The 21,710-nt window shown below is 39.8% G+C and overlaps 1 protein-coding gene across 1 annotated transcript in view; it reads left to right on the top strand.

Moving 5' to 3' along the window:
- lpgat1 (lysophosphatidylglycerol acyltransferase 1) overlaps positions 1-21,710 on the top strand; it is a 50,275-nt gene that overhangs the window by 25,920 nt on the left and 2,645 nt on the right. The window contains exons 6-8 of the mRNA XM_039781346.1: positions 951-1,230; positions 9,205-9,331; positions 21,274-21,380. Coding sequence (XP_039637280.1) covers positions 951-1,230; positions 9,205-9,331; positions 21,274-21,380 — 514 coding nt within the window. The remainder of the gene's footprint in view (positions 1-950; positions 1,231-9,204; positions 9,332-21,273; positions 21,381-21,710) is intronic.

Here is a 21,710-nt window from a genome sequence, read left to right as displayed (position 1 = left end):
GAAAGTATGGCTTTGCTTGCTCCTGACTTAGGCGACGCTAAGCAGGTTGCTCACTTTAGAGACAAGTGGCCAATTATTAAAGACCTTCAGCTATAGATAAACCATCTGATGATTCAGTCAAATCCAACTCCAAATTATTCATTTGTACAAAAAAATAAAAAGATATTATTCTGACATTGGGAAAGCAGGAGAGGTATTCTCCTCTTCCTCACTATATAGACAGTCTGACTCAAACAGCAACATTGTGGTGTACATTTCCACAATTCATGTGGCTCCTGTAGCCGCAGTAAACCACAGACACCGTCTCACGGTCATGTATAGGTTTGTGAATGCCTATTCCCTCTCTCTGTGAATCAGAGACTTTGTAGCTGCAGCTACAAAAGCCCTGTTTGTTGTTTTGGCAAAATAATTCTATTTATTTAGCCTCTTTAATTGTATTGTAAGCACTTTCACTACACACAGCTGCATGTGTGCTCACGTGACACATACAAAGACCAGCTCAGCTATGCTAATGCATTTAAAATGGCTTTTGACCGGGCCAAACTAAAAATCAATTCCGCTTCGTCCCGTTACTGCTAATGCTCTTAATGTTGTCAAGGCCATCATGTTTTGCATCCATTTGAGTAGTGCTTTTAATGTTTCTCTGGGTGCTTTAGTGTTTCTGCATCTAACCTGTGATTGGTTTTCATTTGTTTGTTTGTATGCTCACAAAAACCATGTACCTTGTTAGGTTAATTAACTTTAGCATATAGCCTCAATCATTTTGTTTCCTTAGGGGAAATAAAGAAAGCTAACTATTTGAGTTAAATGCACTTGTTTTGAATGTAGTCACGTAGTTTTAGCAGCCCCTTTTGGGAAACTCTACGTTTCACCTGTTCAAGACTTGAACAGATGAAACCCATGATGCTCGCATTGTTTATTTTCTTAACATATTTCCTTTGTTCCCACAGGGTAAAGCTCACAGAGACAAGCAGCTGATCTACCTGAAAGATCACCTAGAGAAATACTACCACAGCCGTGACAGGAAGTGGATAGTGCTGTTCCCAGAGGGTGGCTTCCTGCGCAAGCGGCGGGAAACCAGCCAGTTGTTTGCCAAGAAGCGTTCTCTCCCCCACCTGACCCACGTCACATTGCCTCGTATCGGGGCCACCCACGTTATCCTGAAAACCCTGTCAGCCCAGCAGGAGAATGGCAGCGTGGGCAGCGAGACTGGGACTCCTAACCAGACAGGTAACTAGCACATACACTTTTCTCTGTGGCATTTGTATGTTTCCCAGATCCTTTTAGAGGAACATCTGTGGGATCCCTTTGGATCTATGAAGTTTGTTCTAATTAGTCCTGGGTTTTATGACCTTGATTTCTTTACTTTTTTCTGGCCAGAGGCATTGTGTTTTCGTCTGTCCATCCCATTCTTGTGAACACGATATCTCAGGAACCCCCGGAGGGAATTTCAGTTCACTGTCACTTAACGGGAATGACATGCAACAAATGTCCTCAGCTGTTCTTTATTCCAATTGCACCTTAAATCCCAAGCCCACAAGGGTGCCTCTCTTCCCTCAAAATTAACCTTCAGTCACGTTTTTTTTAAGGCTTTGAATAGCTATAAATAAATTCCATCATTTCTAAAAACAAAAAAACAATATATAGACATTGTTTGAAGTGGTCAGCCCAGAATGCCTCCTTTTTGGTTTTCAGTCTTATCTCCTATGGGTCGTATCGCCTCTTCAAATAAGACAAAACTACATGCAAACACACTTCAGAAGGAGAGCTGCTGCTCTCTTTGCTGTGAGGTGAAATGTTTTGAAATGTATGAAAAAAATATTTTGACAGCAATTGATTTGAATGGGTTTTGAGTATATTGTATTAGGCCTTTTGTGATGACACTTGATACACTAAATTCAACTAATGTTGGAATTGAATTTGAAGGTGTTCTTTGGAGTTGTTTTCATATTGATTGAATGTCTCTGTGAACTGTGTGTACTGTAGGTCTTGATCAAATGTGATCTTACGTTGGCTAGAAGGCCAGGGATGGAGCATGCTTCAAACATGAAGCATTTATTAATCACCTCTGTGTCCTACTGTTCTCTGGGAGTCCTGTTTTAAATGAAATGGGACTGGTGGTAAAGATTGCCAGGAGAGGAAAGGGGTGACATGCACAGAAGTGCCAGGAGTTGCATCAAGGTCCCTGAAACCACAGTGGTTATTTTCAGGAGAGTAGGGCTGCAGCTATCGATCATTTTAGTAATCAAGTATTCTACCGATTATTCCATTGATTAATCGAGTAATCGGATAAGAAATACTTTTGTTTTATTGAAGAGCAATAATATACAATAGTTTGGTTTAATTTTTGGAAAAAGCAACATTTTGATTGCCTACATTGCTTACAATATCATCTCTTAAAAAACTAAACATTAAGTGCATTTAAGTGCCATATTACATTGTTTTTAAAGAAAACATTTTCTGAAATGCAAGAACAACCTCAAACTAAGGCATACATTAAACATACATAAACATTACCTTAAGTTGTGGAACTTATCTTTCAGAACTACAAGTTTCAACCTGAGACTGATCTGTATAATAATATAGTAAATAATCTATATGTAAATATTAGTTATACTCAAGCTATTTTCATTTATATATTTGATTACAATGCTACACAGCTCTGTTACACTTATGCTAGTAGATCGTTGATCAGCTGTTTCTCCGTGAAGAGAGAGAGGGAGAGAAAATGGTGTGCAACAATCAGCTGTTTTTCCCGAAGGGATAGTCAACAAGTCGTCTCTTTAGATCAAATTGTGGTCACCACTACGTATTTTCTTGTCTTTTTCGGTAGTTGTTGTGTTTGGTGTAGTTTCATCGTCCACACGACTCTGTGATTTACTTTTGTCCGGTCCGCTTCATGGAATGGATGATTAAGTTAGAGTCCATGTTTTCTGTTGAGATACGTCGTGCTATTATCGTGGTAAGCTAGTTCGGTTTTGCAGTAGACCTACTGTACAGAGTAGGGCTGGGCGATATGGCTGAAAACTGTATCACGATATAAGTGTTTCATATCGGTCGATATCGATAATTATTGATATTTTTTATGACCTATTTAAAATAAGGACCAGGAGAAAAATATATTAAATTTAAACATTTTTATTTTAAACTTAACCTTCCTCGGATTATAATCCCCTCAGTTATAAAAGCAGAAATGTCAACACAACCATGGAAATCAAAATTAAAATGTAAACATAAGTCTAAAATCACAGTGAAGAAAGAATAAGTACGAATTGCTTAATAAGGTGTAATAAAATGGTGCAAAGTGTTAAATATAAACATAGAGAAACCTGAAACCTGAGAAGAACTATTTTCTGCAGGTTTAGTGCTAGGTTGGTAACCTGGCTTCTGGACAGTGCTCAGCACGTCTGCCTCCGTTATTTCTTTGTAGCGTTTAGTAAGGCGCTGATGCAGAGTACCTCTCCATGGCGGTCTGCTGCTTGTGCGGTGTAGCAGCTGCAGATGTTGTTGGACGTTGCTGGCGAATACGGCTGTGCTCCAAAGTATGAGCGCGGCTAAGGTGGTGAAACAAGTTTGCGGTAGTGTTGGTGGGGACGACGGTCAGACTTATAAAATCCCCAAAACTGCCATACTGACTTTTCCTGTTTTATCAACAATTTCCTCGCTCGCTGCGGCACTCACTTTCCACTTATCGCCGCCAGCGCCCCGTTCTGTTATTGTAGAATGGTAGAATCCAACACGCGAGCGATGCGTGGCGCAAACCAAACTTGATACGGTTACATGATTGGCTGTTAGAGTGTCACTCCCTACGTTGCTAGGTTACCAGAGAGTGAGTGCCTTTGTTCATGCAACCAAACTTGCTTCGCAACTTCTGGTTTCTTCCGAAGAAGAAAAACAAGTTATCGAACGTTTTATCGAACGCATTTTCTATTGATATTGATTACGTGTCTATCGCGATACATATCATTATCGTTTTATCGCCCAGCCCTAGTACAGAGTTTTAGTTTTAATTACGTTTGAACCGATTCCAAACTTTGGACACTTTCTGTCATTCTTCTCTTAGCCCCTTACGCTCTTTCTTCATTTTGTCATCAGTCCTCATGGCATGTGTCGCCAGCAGCGTCAGCCCGGTGTGCGACAGTAATAATCCTCCGGGCAGAAACACCGTGAGCGATACAACGTTGGTAACGTTAATTAAACGAAGCTTCGAGGCAAATCATTTTGCATCAAGGATTTTTAGAAATCTAATTATTGAAGTTACTCAAGGAATCGTTTCAACACTATAGGAGACTCCTTTTTCTGTCTAGAGACCAGCCCTAAATACAGCCAGTGAGCAGGAAGATAACTGCAGTTAACGGCCTTTTTTTAAAAGGTTAAAGTTTTTTTTTTGTTTTGTTTTTTTAACACTTGGTTTTATTTGCAACAATTTAAAGATATCTTACAAACGACAAGGAGAAAACAAACCTCAACAAAGCATGGGAGCCAACTGGGGTGTACATTTCTTACACTACGGTCTCTATGTCCATATTGTCTTTAGATAGATTCAGATATTATACTGTAGTCTTTGTTTGCAGTGAAGGTGATCCACTTTCTTCTCCTTATTGGAGCACCAGTTTTTCTACCACAGATGCTCATGATTTACTATTCAAAATGATCCAGATAACACAGTAAACCGGCTTCTTGGAACAGTCCCCAGCAAAAAGCACAGCGTTAAAGCGGCTATAAACGTACAGATGCAATAAGTCCCCCATGTCCGAGCACACTACACACTCAGTTTACCCAGCGGACTCTCCTGGCTTTGGTTCAAAATCCATTTTAAGGGTGTGCTGTCTTAATAGTAATTTGGAGAGACTTTGGGACAGCATTATTAAGAATGTTGCTCAGGGACTTTAGCCTTTCACAAGTTTGCTAACACAGCTCTGTGTCCGACAGCCTCAGCACTAACTGCAAGAGGCTGTCTGTTTATCCCTCTGCAGGACTCCGTCAAACCGAAGGAGGAGGATCTCTTAATCAGCCGTCGTAAAAGTTTGATAAAGACGAGCACTGCTTTATTTATGTGCTAAATGAAATGCTGTATGTGCAAGTTTTTGTTTTCTGCAAATTTAGCACAAAGTCTTTAAACGTCTCATCAGTGTCGACAAACACTGACAACAGCAGGCGTTTTTGTTTATAACCTCTGGCAGGAAGGGGATTTTTAAACATTTTAGGGTTTTAGACATTTATTTCGTGTCATACTTTTCCTTGCTTTTGTCTAGTGTAGTTCCAGTTCATATCCCAGTTCTTTCTTTATCTCCCTGTGCCCTGTCCTCTGTTTCAGCAGCTCAGGAGGAGGGGAAGCTGGTTGTTGCAGTAGGGCTCTTCCTTCCACTTGTATCTAGCTAATGGCATTAAAACCTAGGGCAAGAAACACACTGTGTGTGTGTGTGTGTGTGTGTGTGTGTGTGTGTGTGTGTGTGTGTGTGTGTGTGTGTGTGTGTCTGTGTGTCTGTGTGTCTGTGTGTGTGTGTGTGTGTGTGTGTGTGTGTGTGTGTGTGTGTGTGTGTGTGTGTGTCTGTGTGTCTGTGTGTCTGTCTGTCTGTCTGTCTGTCTGTGTACACAGTTCTGACCCTCCCTGATGCTCTGCGGAGGTGCCCAGAGCTTGCTGACTCACTCAGAGACAAATGGGCCACTTGGAGAAAACAGGGTTTGATGTAAATGTGTGTGCCGTTGTGTATTAGCCATGCAGTGTCACCCGGGCTACAGTACACTGCTCAGATACAAGGCACATGGGTCACTGGTCCCCAGTGTAGTTTTACAGCCTGCAGAACCTGATAAGGTTTATGTGTTTATGGTTGGCAGGTATGCAAAGTTCTCAGCTGTGAGTCATTTAGGTTGGGAATGAAACTCCAAACGTAATTGTGTTTGATAACACCGACCAATCGGAGGCAGTTTTTTCCCCCCACGTTTTACTCAGTGGGAGGGGACATGTGTGGGTTTCAAGTGTTGTAATTGGCCTGCAGAGTGGCCTGATAGAGAGCCAGATATCTGCCAGTGTGTTTCCTTCCTCTAACTCTTTACCAACGGACAGGGCCTCTCTGATGTCATTTTAAATTACCACGGCTGCTGTTATTACAGTATTGTTTGTCACAGGGCACCAGAGATACCTTGGCTCAGGGCCCCGTCCTATGGCCGGCCACTCACAGGAGACAATGGATGCCTGTCAGCACACTTGGACCGACATCTAGCTCCAATTACCCACACAGGGATAGCTGTGTTGTTCATCTCCTTAATCTCCTCTTACTTTTCTTTTTTTGCTTTATCTGGGGTTAGCATTTTAGTGGTTTCACAATTCTAAGTACACAGAGGTGTGCCACTATTAAAGGACTTTCATGGTGTTCTACCCTCACATTACATGTAGGTGCTCAGCTATGCAGCATGCTAAACACACTTCCAGAAAAGGTTGAAGAAAAGTAAGCCTTTTAATTCTTTACTAGAAGCAATTGAGAAACCATGAAAACAGTAAATCAATTGTAGTGATTCCAAATCAGAAAAAGACAAGATAGTGTAAACCAGAGCTAGACCAAAGGCATTGTAGCAATTAATTTGTATAGTGACGAGGAAACTGGATCCACGTTTAAACAAAATTTCAATGTAGTTATATTGTGCTTGCATGCCAGGAAGAAAATTATCACCAGTCAAAGATCAACATTAAGTCCCCATGAGATGTATAACTACCATTTAATCTAGTAGGCATAAACATGGAGTCCTCAAGGAGAAAGAGTAAAAAAACACAACGGTTAGCAAACCCTAATTAACGGTTACTTAGAATGTTGTATTAACAACACATTAGCCTCAGACAGCTAGCTTTGTTAGCATTGTATTGTGATATAGTAACAATTAGGAAACTATAAATGGGGAAAAAAATAATAAAACAGGAATATCAAATTTAAATGCCAAAGCAAAAGATCCAATAAAAATCCATTATTGTCATAAAGCAGCCATGCTGATTGATTTACAACAAAGGCTTAGTACACCCAGAGTTATCAAAGGCATGAAGTATAAACTGCATGGCAAAATCTATTGCGGTTAAGTTATATTGTCATATGCTTTATAGCGCTATATTGCCAAACTCCATAGTCAAAGTATTCCATATAACTAGTGTTCAAAAGACTGAAAATGGCATTTTGTTGATTACTATGGGTACCATTGTCTGTAGAGAGGAAGGAACTTTGACACACTCTTCAACCTGCTCACCCCACTTTTTTATGGTATGCATGTAAAAAGGTCGAAATTAATACTTGTTGGCAACATTTCTTGTTTTACTGCTGTTGACTCTGACAGGCGCTTATTGTTAACATGACTGATCAGTCGTAAAAATGTTGCTTCACTTTGTCACACAGGCGCAGTATGTGCGACCTCACATGAAGCCGGTGTGCTCAGAGAGGGAAGTGCTCTCTTCTCAGTAACAGCAGCCTGTAACATTAGTCAAGCAGTCAAATGTGCACTGTTTGACATCAACCTCATTTTAGATCTGTCCGTGCCGACTGAAGCTGCTGGTGTTTTCTCCTTTACATTAGACAAGCTTGTTCATCTTAAAGGAACACGCCAGCGTTTTAGTTAATGCGCTTCATTGCTGTCAAAACCCACAGTCAGCTGTTAAGGTTGTTTCATATCTGCGCATCCAGTACAAAGACAGGTCTGGCATGTGTTTTAGAGTAGCTTAGCTCTAATGCTGGACGCAGGGGGAAATATATGTCAACAGTTGTTGTGGTAGTGGATCAGCTGTTTTTTTTTTTTCTCAACACTTCTGGTAGTGACACACATTGACTATACTATAAGACTATAGGTCATGTTTTAGTCAACTTCAGTCCTGCAAAGAACAGACGAGAGGTTTAATGTAGAGGAAATACATCCTTTCATTAATTATATTTTTTCTTATTTACAGTTACATGCAGGTGAGCACAGAGCTGACCCTGCATAATGTACATAAATACTCACACATGCTGCCTCACAACTGACAAATATTTATCACGTGTTTAGCATTCCCTCTCCCATCAACCTTCGCCGCCTAGTCACATTTCATTCTTCACTTCATCCACCTGACGTCTTCTCTGTCTTACCCTGCCGTGAATGGAGGGTTCACTAAGCTTTCATTCTGAAGTTTTTTTGAGGACTTTTTGTGGTCATTTATTGGTAAAATAACATGATTCTAAAGGATTAGCTTTTGAGGTGAAAATGTTTCTTTTACTGTGACTCATAATTGTAGCTGCCAGCCAAATTCTGTCAAGTTGGGGCTTTAGCTGGTCAGACTGTTTTCCACCAGTCTGGCAGGTCGCCAGCCTTCATTTGGCTGCATAATATAAAAATCTCCAGAGACACCTGGTAGTTGGACATAATGTTCTTAATGTGGATGACCAGGGTTCATTGAAGTGTCATTAGCCGTGTTTCCATTCAGTTGTCAAGCGAATTCTAAGCAAACTTTTGAAATGTCGCAAAAAAAGAAATTCAAATAAGGTGCCTTTCCATCAGGAATTTGGTTCAGCAAGTTTTAGTTGTCCTTTCATGTCCGCGAGTATTGGCCATGTTTCATGCTGTTCGGAGACGAAGACACGCTATGGAAATATTCGAGAGGGTGTAAATATGTTTGTATTATTACTGTTGTTATTATAACTAATTCTATTTTTTTCTGTTTCTTATGATACTTTCTATATATTTTTTCCTCCTATGTCTATTTAATGTGTATTTGTGTTATTCTGATGTGTGTAATTTTTTTCTTTTGAGCTGCTGTAGCACAGGAATTTCCCCAATGGGGGATTAATAAAGTCTATTGTGTTTTAGAAGTAGACAGCGGACACAGCTGTCCTTTGAGTTAAATGTTCGCTACGTCAGAAGAACTTATTTGACAAAGGCTTTCCCATTTAACCCATCAACTCTTTTTCAACAGAGGTAAAAAAAAAAAGCTTTATCAAATTTTTGTCGTTTTCATTCAGCTTTTCAAATGCACATACAAATATGTGAACGGAAACACTGCTGTTGAATCTCTACCAGCTGTGTTCTTGACCTAAGGTCCTTGTTGATTGTGGGGAAATAAGAAGGATTTCACTGTTTGGATTATTTAAGTATGCCATACCCAAAATTCTGGGTGAAGTTTGATAATTTTCTAGTGTAGCCCCCTACCTTCTCAAATGTGTCCTAACTTCCTTATTTGTGTTTCTTACTTGACAGGTAATAAACGTAAAGGCCTGCAATGGGTAATAGATGTGACCATAGCTTACCCCAAAGCAAGACCCATGGACATCCAGACCTGGATCTTTGGCTACAGGCCTCCTACAGTCACACATGTCCACTACAGGTAAGAAAAAAACATTGGTCATAACATTCACATGGTTTGTGCTCACCTAGTTTTCACATGAGTGAAACACCAGAACCATATTTACTATGCAAATGTATTATGCAGCCAACATGCAAAGAAACTGCATCACATGAGAATGTACCACATTACATCATGAAATAGGTGCAACATAATTTTAGTAGTATTGTTTAAGCGTTTTAAACTTTAGATTAGTGTTGGTACTTCCAGGTCATTATTGCTTGTATACTGTATCGTTTCAGTGACAAAACAGGTGCTGTTTGCTTTTGTCTTCCTTTTCGTATTTCCCATCAAAGGAATCTATATTAACAGAGTCGCATCACAGGTCACTTGTAGCTACTATTGATATAGGTTTGGTACACAGAGACTTTGAGACTCCATACTGTTCACGTGAAACACTTTAGCAGCATTCAGTTATATATCGAAGGGGAACTTGAGGTTCATCCACCCACTGATAATGCACGTTCACTGCATAAAATCCCACCTTGCATACCTGGTGAGTCAGCAGAACACACCTGATCCCTGTGGAGTTTTAGACCTATAGTAGTGCTATGGAGCTGGTTTTATTATGGTTGGGTCCCCGTTTTGTTTATCTCTCGCACACGTGTGACATTTCTAAGCATTTACAGACGCTCAGTTTCTCCTACAATACGTAAAAAAAACAAATAAAAAAAACCATTGTTTTTAGAGCGGAAGCGATTAGTTGATTAATCGATCGACAGATAAGAAAGCAGCAACAATTTTGATAATCAAACAATTAAGTCATTTTTATGAGGATTTGCAAATTCTTTCATATATGATGGTTAACAAAATATATGATGGTTTTGGAGTGTAGTAAATGAAGTAATTTGAAGATCTTGGGCTTTGGGAAATTATAATGGCAATTACAGAAAAACTTTATCAAGGAAATATGCAGATTAAATTAATAATGAAAATATTTGTTTGTCACGCCTTATATTTTATTTGTACAGTTTTAACCCTCTGTTTTTGCAGATTTGACAACCTTTTTCTACTGCCAGTGCTTGAATGTGATAGTTTATGTGTGCAAGATGTACAAAGACATTTTGGTTAATAAAAGTTACCAAAAAAACATAATCACCATCCTGTATTCTGTAGTTAAGAATATAAATGCTCTAATGCAAAGCAAATGTATTTTCCCTATTTTTTTTGTTTTGCGTGTCTGCGCCCCCGTTTTTCTTTTTTTTTTTTTTCCCCTTTTTTTTTTTTTTTTGTGGTTGTTTGTTTTTTTTTTTTTTTTTTTTTTTTTTTTTTTTTGGTTCCCCGTGCATTGTTTTGACAGGGTAGACCATAAAGGGATGTGTCCACCCTCAAGCAGCAATCATCAGGTAGAACTCATCTTGACCCTTAATGTTGTCTTTCGCCACTAAACAACCTCCTGACACAGCTCACGTGTGTGTGTTCACCTCTCAGTGGAGGGTATGATCAGGCAAAGTAAAAAATGATATGTGAACCCTGGCTTGCTTCCTCCTCCTCTTGAGGCTTCTCTTGCCCACTTGGGCTAAAGCTAAGGACTCATTAAGTCTGTAATTAGACGAGCAGAGGATGCGCTAGTTAATTTTTGGTCAAAACTAGAGGTGTGAATCTTCACTGATCTTTCGATTACGATTATCAGATCTTCAATTTGATATTGCGATGCATCACGATGCATCACAATACATGTTTCTATTAAAGCCATATAGGATATTTGACTTGACAAACTTGCATTGTCAAGTGCAATGCCCAAGCTGCAATACGTAACTTCAGACTGGAATGATGAAGTGTTTGGGTTCATTTCTTTAAGGTAGCTACCACAATGGTTTACCTATTTTGGATTAGTCATATACCACCCTACTTTTAATCAGCAAATCTATTGTGCTGTATTGGAATAACTGACCCCAGACAACTCTTTAACAAAAAAGGTATTGTTTACTGAACAATAACTTAAATGTACAAATAACATTTAGCCGTTAGATTGAATAACAAAAAAAAAATAACCCAAATCATTTCTTCAAATGATAATTACACACAACTACCCCTTTACCAGCTTCTCTATCAGTTTCCACTTTAAACACTCCAGCTACACAAAATGATTCCTCCTTACAGCAGTTTCAATGTAAAACTTACTCAAACCCTATTAAACCACTGTGGTCACACACCTACCCACCCACACACACCCACACACGCCGAGAGGGGGAAAAAAAGAAAAAAGTTGCGGGCTCATGTGGACGTGCAGCAGCCAGCAGGACGTTATCTTCAGTGACGCAAACACACAGAAATCCAACTTACAGTTAGCTGTTAGTCCAAGAAACACAGCTCAAACACGAAAACGAAAACCAGTAACCAGCTACGGCAAAGTCCTCTTCAGCAGGGAAACACGCTGTCGTCCTCTCCGGTCCAAAATCAGCGTCCTCCAAACCAGCAACTCTCCACCGTTAGCTCCAACTTTAGCCAGGCACACTAGCACGTTTGTTCTAAACCACTGCTGTTAGACAGGAAAAGTGCCGTAGTGTAGCTACACCTCTTCAGCTTCGTTATTCCACTTAGATCGTTTCCACGCTAACTATTCTAGTGTCTCTCGATGTTTCTCAGTGTTTTCTTTCCTCTTCTCGATTTGCGATCCTCTCCGCTCAGCCGTTTTGCGTGTGTGTGTGTTTGTTTGTTTGTGTGTGTGTGTATGTGTGTGTGTGTGTGTGTGAGTGTTAGTGTGAGAAACGGGTTAACTAGGCTACTGAGAATGTTATTTTTCATTTGAATGTTTATGCCACGGCCGGAAAATTAACGAGCGACGTCATTGTGTTATAATCGATTATGGTCAGGCACTGCATTGATGCAGCATCGTCCATGTCCGCGATGCAATGCATCGATTATTTGATTAATTTCAACACCTCTAGTCAAAACGTTGTACCTTTTACCCTAATCTGATTGACATTTTAGAGGGAGATTTTAATAGTGTTGAGATTCCTTGGAAAGGCATAAATCAAACTAAGAACCTACATTGTTGAACCAATTGTGAATTAGAGCTGGGCAATATATCCATATTATATCGATCGTGATATGAGACTAGATATCGTCTTAGATTTTGGATATCATAATATAGTAGTATGGCATACGTTTTGTAAAGTGTGTCTCGCCCCTGGATCCCCTTAAATTGTTGTTACACCATTATGATAGAATTGATGGTGTTATCAGAAAATATGCACAAAAGAGAATCCTCAGACCTCACATGCAGTGTAAGGGCCGTGACAACAAGCGGAGTGTCGGCTCTTATCGGTGATTCAGCATGTTGAATCTGCAGCAGGCAGACTGGAGGCTCTCCGTATGAGAGCTCCCTGACTGGCTGTTCAGCTTTGCAAATCTGTGACTTCTCCCATTTAGTGAGGTGTCTTCTTATTTTTTGCATCCGCCTCTTCTTTTGTTGTTCTACAAGCAGAAGAAGACCGTTTTGCTCGATTCACGCTGGCATGAAAATGGTTGGATGGTTTTTGTATTTTGTTTTGCATCTTTCTGAGATGCTTGGTGTTTTGGTTTTATTTTTTGTGTTATACATACAGACTACTGACAAGTTATTTCCTCCCGTGCAGGCACTGAACGTAGATGTACATCAGAAGTTAGTTAGGCGTCAACTGTAGTCTTTGGTGTGTCCAACAGTTTGATGGAAGACATGAAGCATTTGATCGGTCGTGTTTGATCCGACTGCCTCAGCCTGACAGTTTCTATGTGAACTGACCTTGAAAATAGACTGCCGTCTACTTCCTGTGTTATTGTTTTACGGGGCTATATGGATTACTACTGCGCCTGAGTCTCAGCTTTAAAACAGGCAGCAGAGAATTGGGTAATATTCTAGATGAATCCACATTGAGCACTTTTTTTTTTATTTTTTATTTTTTTAAATCCTTCCACCTCCCTCTTTCTCTCACTGCCTCCAGTCTTCACCCTTCAGCCCCACCCTCCCTCGCTGTGTTTCCGACCCTCTCTTCATATAATCTCAGTCTTTCAGATTGCAGCATCATAAGCCCTCTGTGAATGGCAGATGGGAGAGCTAGGTGGGTGGACAAAGGCCAAGCAAGGGCTGTGGTGGGTGTTAAATACGTTGAAATCCTTTTCTTTTAAATGCACCGTCCCCTCTCCTTTTTTGTGCTGCTGTGTGCATTTCTAAAAGCTGCTGTGAAAGGTGACATGATTTATGGAGTCGGAGTCTGCCTGGTCATCACATGGATGCTTTGTAGCTGCACACCTGGCTTTCCTTTAGAGACGCACCAGAATTGTTGAGCTTGCAGCCGTTACCGCTTTCTTAAGATATTTGAGGCAGATTTAGTTTTTCTCCAAGCACTTTGTAAAAAGGTTGCAGGTTAGTAGTTACTAGATGTAAATCAGACACTACATGTCCTGCTATTTTATTTTATTTTCAACTCATTTTGTATTTAATGACGTTCATTCAACACCTCACCCAGATTAATATCTCTTACGCCCATGTTTTACCTGTGAGTGTAGTGAGCGCCTTGGTGGTTAGAGAGCGTGTCTTGGGATAATTGAGTATAGTTTTTTTGTTTATCAAAGCTTAGGGTCTTCAGAGGACATCTGTCGCCATAGAAACCCATCATAGGAGTCATCTTTCACCTATATTCACTTCAGTCGGCACCATTAGACCTGTAGCAAACACTGTCTCTACTTCTAGCTACAATAGCCAGGAAGCATATCATTTCACAATATGCTCCCTCATAAACCGCAGGGCGTACTGACATCTGTGTGCGTATAAAGACCGTTGAGGTAAAGTTCAGGTCATGCAGTCCATATCAACCAGTCACAGTGGTTTTATAGCCCCTTTTGTCTGACCTGTGCACTGATAAGATGTCGATGTTCTCATGCTCACCTGTCATTAACCTCCACGCTTCTCCTCCTACACCCTCCATTCCCTCGCCAGTGCCCTCAGATGATGCCAACAGCAGCAATCTGTCAGGGGAATTCAGTCACAGTGACAAGGTGAAGGTGTGCTCCTGCCACGTAGACACAGAGATCAAAGTGGGGATTAGGAAAATAAGAAAAACATGGTAGTGTCTGCTGGTCACTCTAGTTTTAATCCAAAACAGATTGTGATCGGTTCAGTTGGTCTAGACAAAGACAAAAAAAAAGGTTATGAGTTTCGTGTTCACACTGACTTTTTACAAACTAATCAAGAACCATGAAGTAACATGAACACACAGTTCTTTTGACAGTCATCTTTCATCATCAGCAGGTCATGCAACTAGGGATGTTAATGTTTAACCGTTGACCAACAATAAGAATTTTGACCAATTATTTCTATCAGTTAAACAGTAAAAAAAAAAAAAAGTAATTAGAAAAAGTTTGTTGCATGGTAAAAGAAAAATAGGCTCTACAATCTGTTTTTGACTAGTTAACTTGCTTGCGCTAACTTTGCACTAGCAAGTTTTGTTTTAAGCTCTTTTTTTTTCTACTAAGTTTGTGGCTCTCTGTGGCTCATTATAGTGATGAGGATTTTGTACCCTAATATTACATGAGGGAGTAGTGGTAGATCTTTCACTAATTTCACTCACTTTTTCTTGTGGAACTGCTAAAATACAGGGAACAGTACTCAAGCTCAACTCATCTCTGTTTTAATTCAGAAAATCCCCACGCATATGGTGCACGTGTTACCATGTTTACAAAATGATCTTGTATAAATATAGGCTATATGCTGTTTCTATAGATCAGGAGATCACTTTCTTAGCAGTTCACAAGTTATGTTCAGTTAAGCTTTCACACCACAAACCAACAGCCTAGACTCCCAGTTGTTAATCGCACCAGAGTCCAATTGACGGCTTTCACACCAGCCTAAACCAGCTAAATCAAACAGGCAAACCTTACAGCAATACTGACAGCTTTTGAATATTGGCTGAGAAAAAATTGTAAACGTAAGGAAATAATATACTTGTAATCCTACCAGGCATGAAGAGAGACTGATAACACACAAGCTTATGTATTGTCAATGTGCAGTATGTGATGTCCGCTCTGCAAGCTAACGTAATTGTAATATCGTAATATGGCATAAGTGTTGTCTTTTCCTGGTTTTAAAGGCTGCATTACAGTAAAGTTATGTCATTTTCTGAACTTACCAGACTGTTGTAACTGTTCTATTATTTGCCTTTACCCACTTAGTCATTATATCCACATTACTGGTGATTATTTATCAAAAATCTCATTGTGTAAATATTTTGTGAAAGCACTACAATATTGTTGCGGTATCGATATCGAGGTATTTGGTCAAAAATATTGTGATATTTGATTTTTCTCCATATCGCCCAGCCCTAGGATATAGGGCTGCAACAACGAATCGATAAAATTCGATTACTAAAAAAGTTGGCAACGAATTTCATTATTGATTCGTTGTGTCGCGCAACTATTACACCACAAGGTGTGGGAGCATTTCACACTAAATAAATCAAAAACGTGTTAATTGCAAGATAAGCAAAAGCGAAACGGCATGGCAGGGGCGCACCACGGTGATGAGTCAGCACCAAAAATGTAAACATGTTGGAGTCCTTGATGAGGAGGAAGGGAGTTCAACAGCAGGGTAAAGTCACTACACTATCCTACTTCTGTTCCGTTCTGAAGTGAGGAACGTATCGTCCCTCCAGTAGCTCTTCTGGTGCTGGTGTGGTGTTTACTCGTTATCCAGCTGACTAGCATGACAAGCTAGCGTTAGCTCGTTAATAACAGTAGTAAAGCAGGGGTGGTATAGTTTGCAAGACTAAAGACACGGTTTTATTCACTCGCCTTTTTTTGGCCCATTCATTTTCAATCTGTCATGTATATATTATGTGCTTTGTCCCATATCAGTTATTGTTGACAAATATATTAGTGTGTGTTGTATAAATGAACTTAACTTGCACTTACTACAATGATGGTAATAATTTAATGTGTGTGTGTGTGTGTGTGTGTGTGTGTGTGTGTGTGTGTGTGTGTGTGTGTGTGTGTCTGTCGGTCTGTGTGTGTCTTGTCTGTATCTGCTATTTGGGTTACTTACCTTTACACAACTATTAACTAAAACAACAAGTATGTATGTATTGAGTTGATGTAAATTTAATGCTTTTTTTTTTTTATCAGATTCATCGATTAATCGAAAAAATAATCGATTATTAAAATAATCGTTAGTTGCAGCCCTACTAGGATATTATATCATTAACGTTTTATTTTGTAATGTGTAGGTATGTAGAGATCTTTTAAAAGACATGTTGGAATAAATATACCTAAACAAGTAGTTATGTATATCTTGTTGTATGCTACACTTGTCATCTTATGGACATAATGTGAAAAAATTGTTATTCCAATAGTTCGAACCGGTTTGTTTTTAAAATGAACATTCGAATGCAATTTTTGACCAGTTTTGACAGCTCTGTGTATTGGATTGATCAGATGAGATGAAAAATGATGGAGCCTTGGGTGTGCCTGTCACAGTTGTTTGTTTTCCTCAGTCTTGTTTCCAAGCTGATCAGCCAATGTTCAGCCGACAACAATAACAGGCCGAAGAAGGCCGACTAGGACCGGTGGGTTGACTGTCAGCTTGGTGTGTCAGGGCCTTAAATGTAGCAATTAACCAGCGGACTCTTACGGTCTCAACTTTTCTCTGATTGCAGATAAAGGGTTAGCATTCTACAAGAAAGGGCCCTTAAGAGTGTGGTTTACTTCACAATAATTAAAAATATACAAGGAAATCGGAATCATTATTGATCCAGTGTAGCACAAATTAAGCAAAACCTTATGCATGCTTTGTCATACTTTAGTTATTCTTTGTTTAATCCTTGCTTTAGCTGGTAAAACTGACGCTTACACCGCAGGAGGATTGAGAGAAAGAACTCAAAGGCAGCAGTTAGGGATTTGGAGCTTCATTGCACATAGATGACTCTTATCTTAACTACAAAGAGACAGGGAGCAGGACAGGCGACTTTGTTTTGCTCCCCAAGCCACGCTGGCCGCTAATCTCAATATTCACCTTTTGCAACATTGTGCCCGAGAGCCTGGCCTCCCAGGGCACCTCTTTCTTTCTCAAGATTTCAGAGCAAGAGAGATTTAGGGCCTTATAGAGTCCCCAAACAATGCTGGCTACCCTCCAAAGAGCCTTGTGGAGTGGACAGACTTTTCCAGCAATAGTCCAAATTTAATTAGCTTCCCAGCCCAGTTAGAAGAGGAAACAGTATCTCAAGAATAAGAGCTTTACGGGAGCTAAATGGTTCAAACAAGGCAGTAAATATGGAGGATCAAAAGCTTCTGATTTGCACTGCTTATAACCTGAATTTGTCTTCTAATGATTAAACACCGGTGTTATCATCTCTACGGGAAGCTATATTTAATGGTTGTCATCTGTCCAGCTCTATATATATTTTTAAGAAAATAACAACTACAAATGCAAGTAAGGGTGTACGTCATCTATTGGATGTAGTGCAGGTACACTCATGGTAAAAGTCTGATGTTAACGCTTATTGACAAAAGTAACTGCAGCTGTCGGTCTGTGTGCCAGGGTGTCAGGTTAACAAGCAGGCCGCTGCCAAGTGGGTTCGGCTGGAAATGAGTGTTGCTTGGCCCCACGCCAACCAGTTCCTCACCATCACCATTACAACTGTACACTGTTACATGTGCCACTGCATCTCTCGGCACAACAAATACCACCATACTCTTGTTTCTTTTCTCTCAGAACAATATAAAGTTTCCCTTTTTCACACTACAGTAAACAAAATCGCAACATCTGTTATATCCATACACTAATTGATCAAATCTGTTTTATGTTGGCCGCAGCCTGAATTTTTGTACAACCTGTTATATCTCAGCAGCCAGTATAGTCTGGGTTATCCACACTTGCTGAAGAAATAGCTACTCATCTACATTTTAATTCCATAAAAAGTATTAAACGGTACAGTTTATGAGCTATTAATTCATTACCAAATTAAGGCAACTTAATCTCCAGTTGATGCAACTATGAAATTAGATAGTGGTATTCAAATACTTCACATTCATTGATATGTAAAGACAGAACAGTCCATAAAAAACAAGGCCTGACAAATATCCCAAACTGTGTAGTAAGCAAAGATCTGAAGAGGGGCACAGTAGCTTTGACCTATGTACATTTTAAGTGTCCTTTCAGCTGCTATGCAAGTGTAATGTTATAAATTCTTAAAGTGCTCATATTATGCTCATTTTCAGGTTCATAATTGAATTTAGAGGTTGAACCAGAATAGGTTTACATGGTTTTACTTTCAAAAAACACCATATATTTGTTGTACTGCACATTGCTGCAGCTCCTCTTTTCACTCTGTGTGTTGAGCTCTCTGTTTTAGCTACCAAGTGAGGCCTCTTTGTTGGGAGTCACACATGCGCAGTACCTAGGTAAGGTCTACTAGCTAATCAGAAGCAGAATATGAGGGCGTGCCATGCTAACAACTAGGCGAGCATTATAACGTTGTGTTACAAAGTGACTACGTTCGTCACGGAAGTAAAGGCTGGACTACAAAAGCACTGTTTGGAGCAGTTTGTGAACAGTGTTTTCTGTTGGAGATGGTAAGTCCCTTTGGGGTGGACCTTGGGCTTTTTCACTTTGTAAACATATAACATGCACAAAAAAGGTATAACACTATTAAGGGGAAAAGCCAAAAGGCATAATATGAGCAGTTTGAGTGTTTTCATTTTGTTTACTTTGTTTAAAATGGTCTTACATTACATTTTAGCTAAATGGACAAAATGTTATACTATCAACCATAAAGACCTGGAGGACATTAGACAACATCGGAAATCCTCCTGCTGCCATAAAATTTTGCCAACAGACTTTTTCAAAATTGTTTGGCCTCAGATCTTCTGCAGATTGTAGACACATCTTTTCTCTCAGATATTTTTCCACAGGCCCTGAAAACTGCAGCCATGAAGCCACTCCTAAAAACAACAATCAAAACATGTCATTATAAGCAATTATGGGCCCATATCAAACCTTCCTTTTTTCTAAGTAAAATCGTTGAAAAAGCAGTTTTTCAACAGCTTCTTGTCACTGTTTTGATGTCTTTCAGTCAGGTGCTTGACCACAGCACTGAAACTGCTCTTGTTAAGGTATTAAATGGCATGTACTTAAATATGGACAGTGGCAAAATTTCAGTCTTCGTTCTAATTTATCTCATTGCTGCATTTGACACTGTCAACCACAACCTATTACTAGACCGACTAGGGCTGCTCGATTATGGAAAAAATAATAATCACGATTATTTAGTTCAATATTGAAATCACGATTATTTAACACGATTACTCATTAACATTTGGATATAATGACCCCCACTAAGTTGGAAAAAGTTTTAAACAGTAAGTGAATACAGTGTGTCGGGGGAATATGTCTACTACAGCTCGGGGGCAAAGGCAGAGTTAGCTAATGTTAGCTGTTCCCAGACAACTGAGTTGGTTTTGCCTTTTTTTGCTCACCAAACGCTGCTGCCATCTTTACTCGCGTTGAGTTTTTAAATTCCAGCGGATGATATGCACATGACTCGCCTCCCTGACTGGCTTCGGGAGGGGCGGATGTGCACGTGCAGATGTGCGCATGCGCGTCATTCGGAACACAAGACAAAATAAGTGTTCTTGCAAAACAGAACATGGCAAAGTGATCGTTTTTTCTCGATTATACTATTTTGGTGATCGTTGGGAGCCGAAATTGAAATTCAATTAATTGCACAGCCCTAAGACCGACTGGAAAACTGGGTTGGAATTTCTTGCACAGTACTAAATGGAATTGAATTGTAAAAAATAACGGGGACTACTTTGTGTCTATAGGTAATGACACACCTGAGTGGACAAATATGACAGAGTCCCCCAGGGTTACATTCTGGGGCCTCTTCTGTTTAAAATCTATGAAAAAGCCACATGATAATGGAAATAAATGGCATGTGTGGGATAAATAATTGGCAACTATTTCGATAATCAATTAATCGTTTCAGTTATTGTTCAAGCAAAAATGTCAAATCTTTGCCCATCCGTTACCTGCAAGAGAGTGCGGAAACATGTCTGTGTTCCTAAACTGGCTTTAAACCACAAGATACCATCCTGACAGTGCTATAGCTATTGCATAGATTGCTTTTTAAAATATATTTTGATCCCTTTAGTAATCAATACTGTATCACTTATTACTTCCCTCTGACAAAAGCTTTCCTCTTAGGCACAGATGTACTTTAACGGTGGACATTATCTCAGTTGGGAATATTGAGCAAATGTTGAGTGCAGAGGAAATGCTCGTCTGAGGGAGGAGACTGTAACCTCTATTTGAAGGTGACCAGGAGCTGGTCTATGTGGAAGTACAGCCTACTAGGGACCCCTTCTGGCTAGAGACTAGACTTCATCAGCACTCTCATCATGGCTTGTAAAAGTGACCCTTCACTGTTTTCACAATGTGAACCAGTGCATCAGTCATTGTGTTTTCTTTAAAAAAGTGTTTTGTCATGTGGGTTGCAAAAATTCTTAGTATTAGCCAGCTGGAGACGGTAAATATAAGAAATAAAGAGCTAGTTGAGATTGACTCTCTGGTTACCTGAATTTAATGGTGCTGCTTCTTTATGTCTTAGTGGCAAAACTGATTTAAACTTTTCAGTTATTTTATTCTTTTCCCAAACACTTTTAACCATTTTGTGGAGCTACTTGACTTGTATGTCTCCTGTCAGGCTCCCCTCAGCACTTCTGTCTCACTGTGAGGAGCCTGCCAGCTAATGAATCTCTAAAACAAGATGGATTAATAGATTCCAGTTTGAAATGGACTGCTCTGCTCAGAGCCCACGGCTGACACACGAGTTTGGACTGCAGCTTCCACGACGGATCAATTCAGACAGTTTCTGCTGAGTGAGACTTCAGTCTTCCTTTTTTGAGTTTCATCTCTCTCCCTGTCTGCCTGTCTCTCCCTTCTCCTTCAGGATGTACCCAATAAAAGAGGTTCCTGTGGAGGCAGAGGCCCTGACTGACTGGCTGTATCAGAGGTTTGTGGAGAAAGAAGAGTTGCTGACCCACTTCTACAGCACAGGTTTGTCTCACCATTTCAGTTTAAGGTCAAACTGAAATCTGAATTCTCCTTAATTTTGTGTAAAGAAATATAAACTATAATAACACAGCTATGGTGCATATATTTTCTATTTTTCAAAAGAGGATTAAAAAAAACACATTTGATAAAAACCTATTTGTCTGAGCTACAGCCCTCTAAAGTGGGTTTTTCCCACCAACCGCGTTACCCAAAGGTTGACTGACATTTGAGGGTAGCTGTTGCTAGGAGACACACTGTCAACTTCACGGTGCGGCACCGACTGGAGCACATAATGCTGTATATCCTACGAATAACGATGGTAATCAACCACTA

The sequence above is a fragment of the Perca fluviatilis genome, chromosome 18 (genome assembly GCF_010015445.1).
Source record: "Perca fluviatilis chromosome 18, GENO_Pfluv_1.0, whole genome shotgun sequence".
Lineage (NCBI taxonomy): Eukaryota > Metazoa > Chordata > Actinopteri > Perciformes > Percidae > Perca > Perca fluviatilis.
The sequence above is the reverse complement of the archived record's forward strand: the minus strand, read 5'-3'. Positions and strand labels throughout refer to the sequence as shown.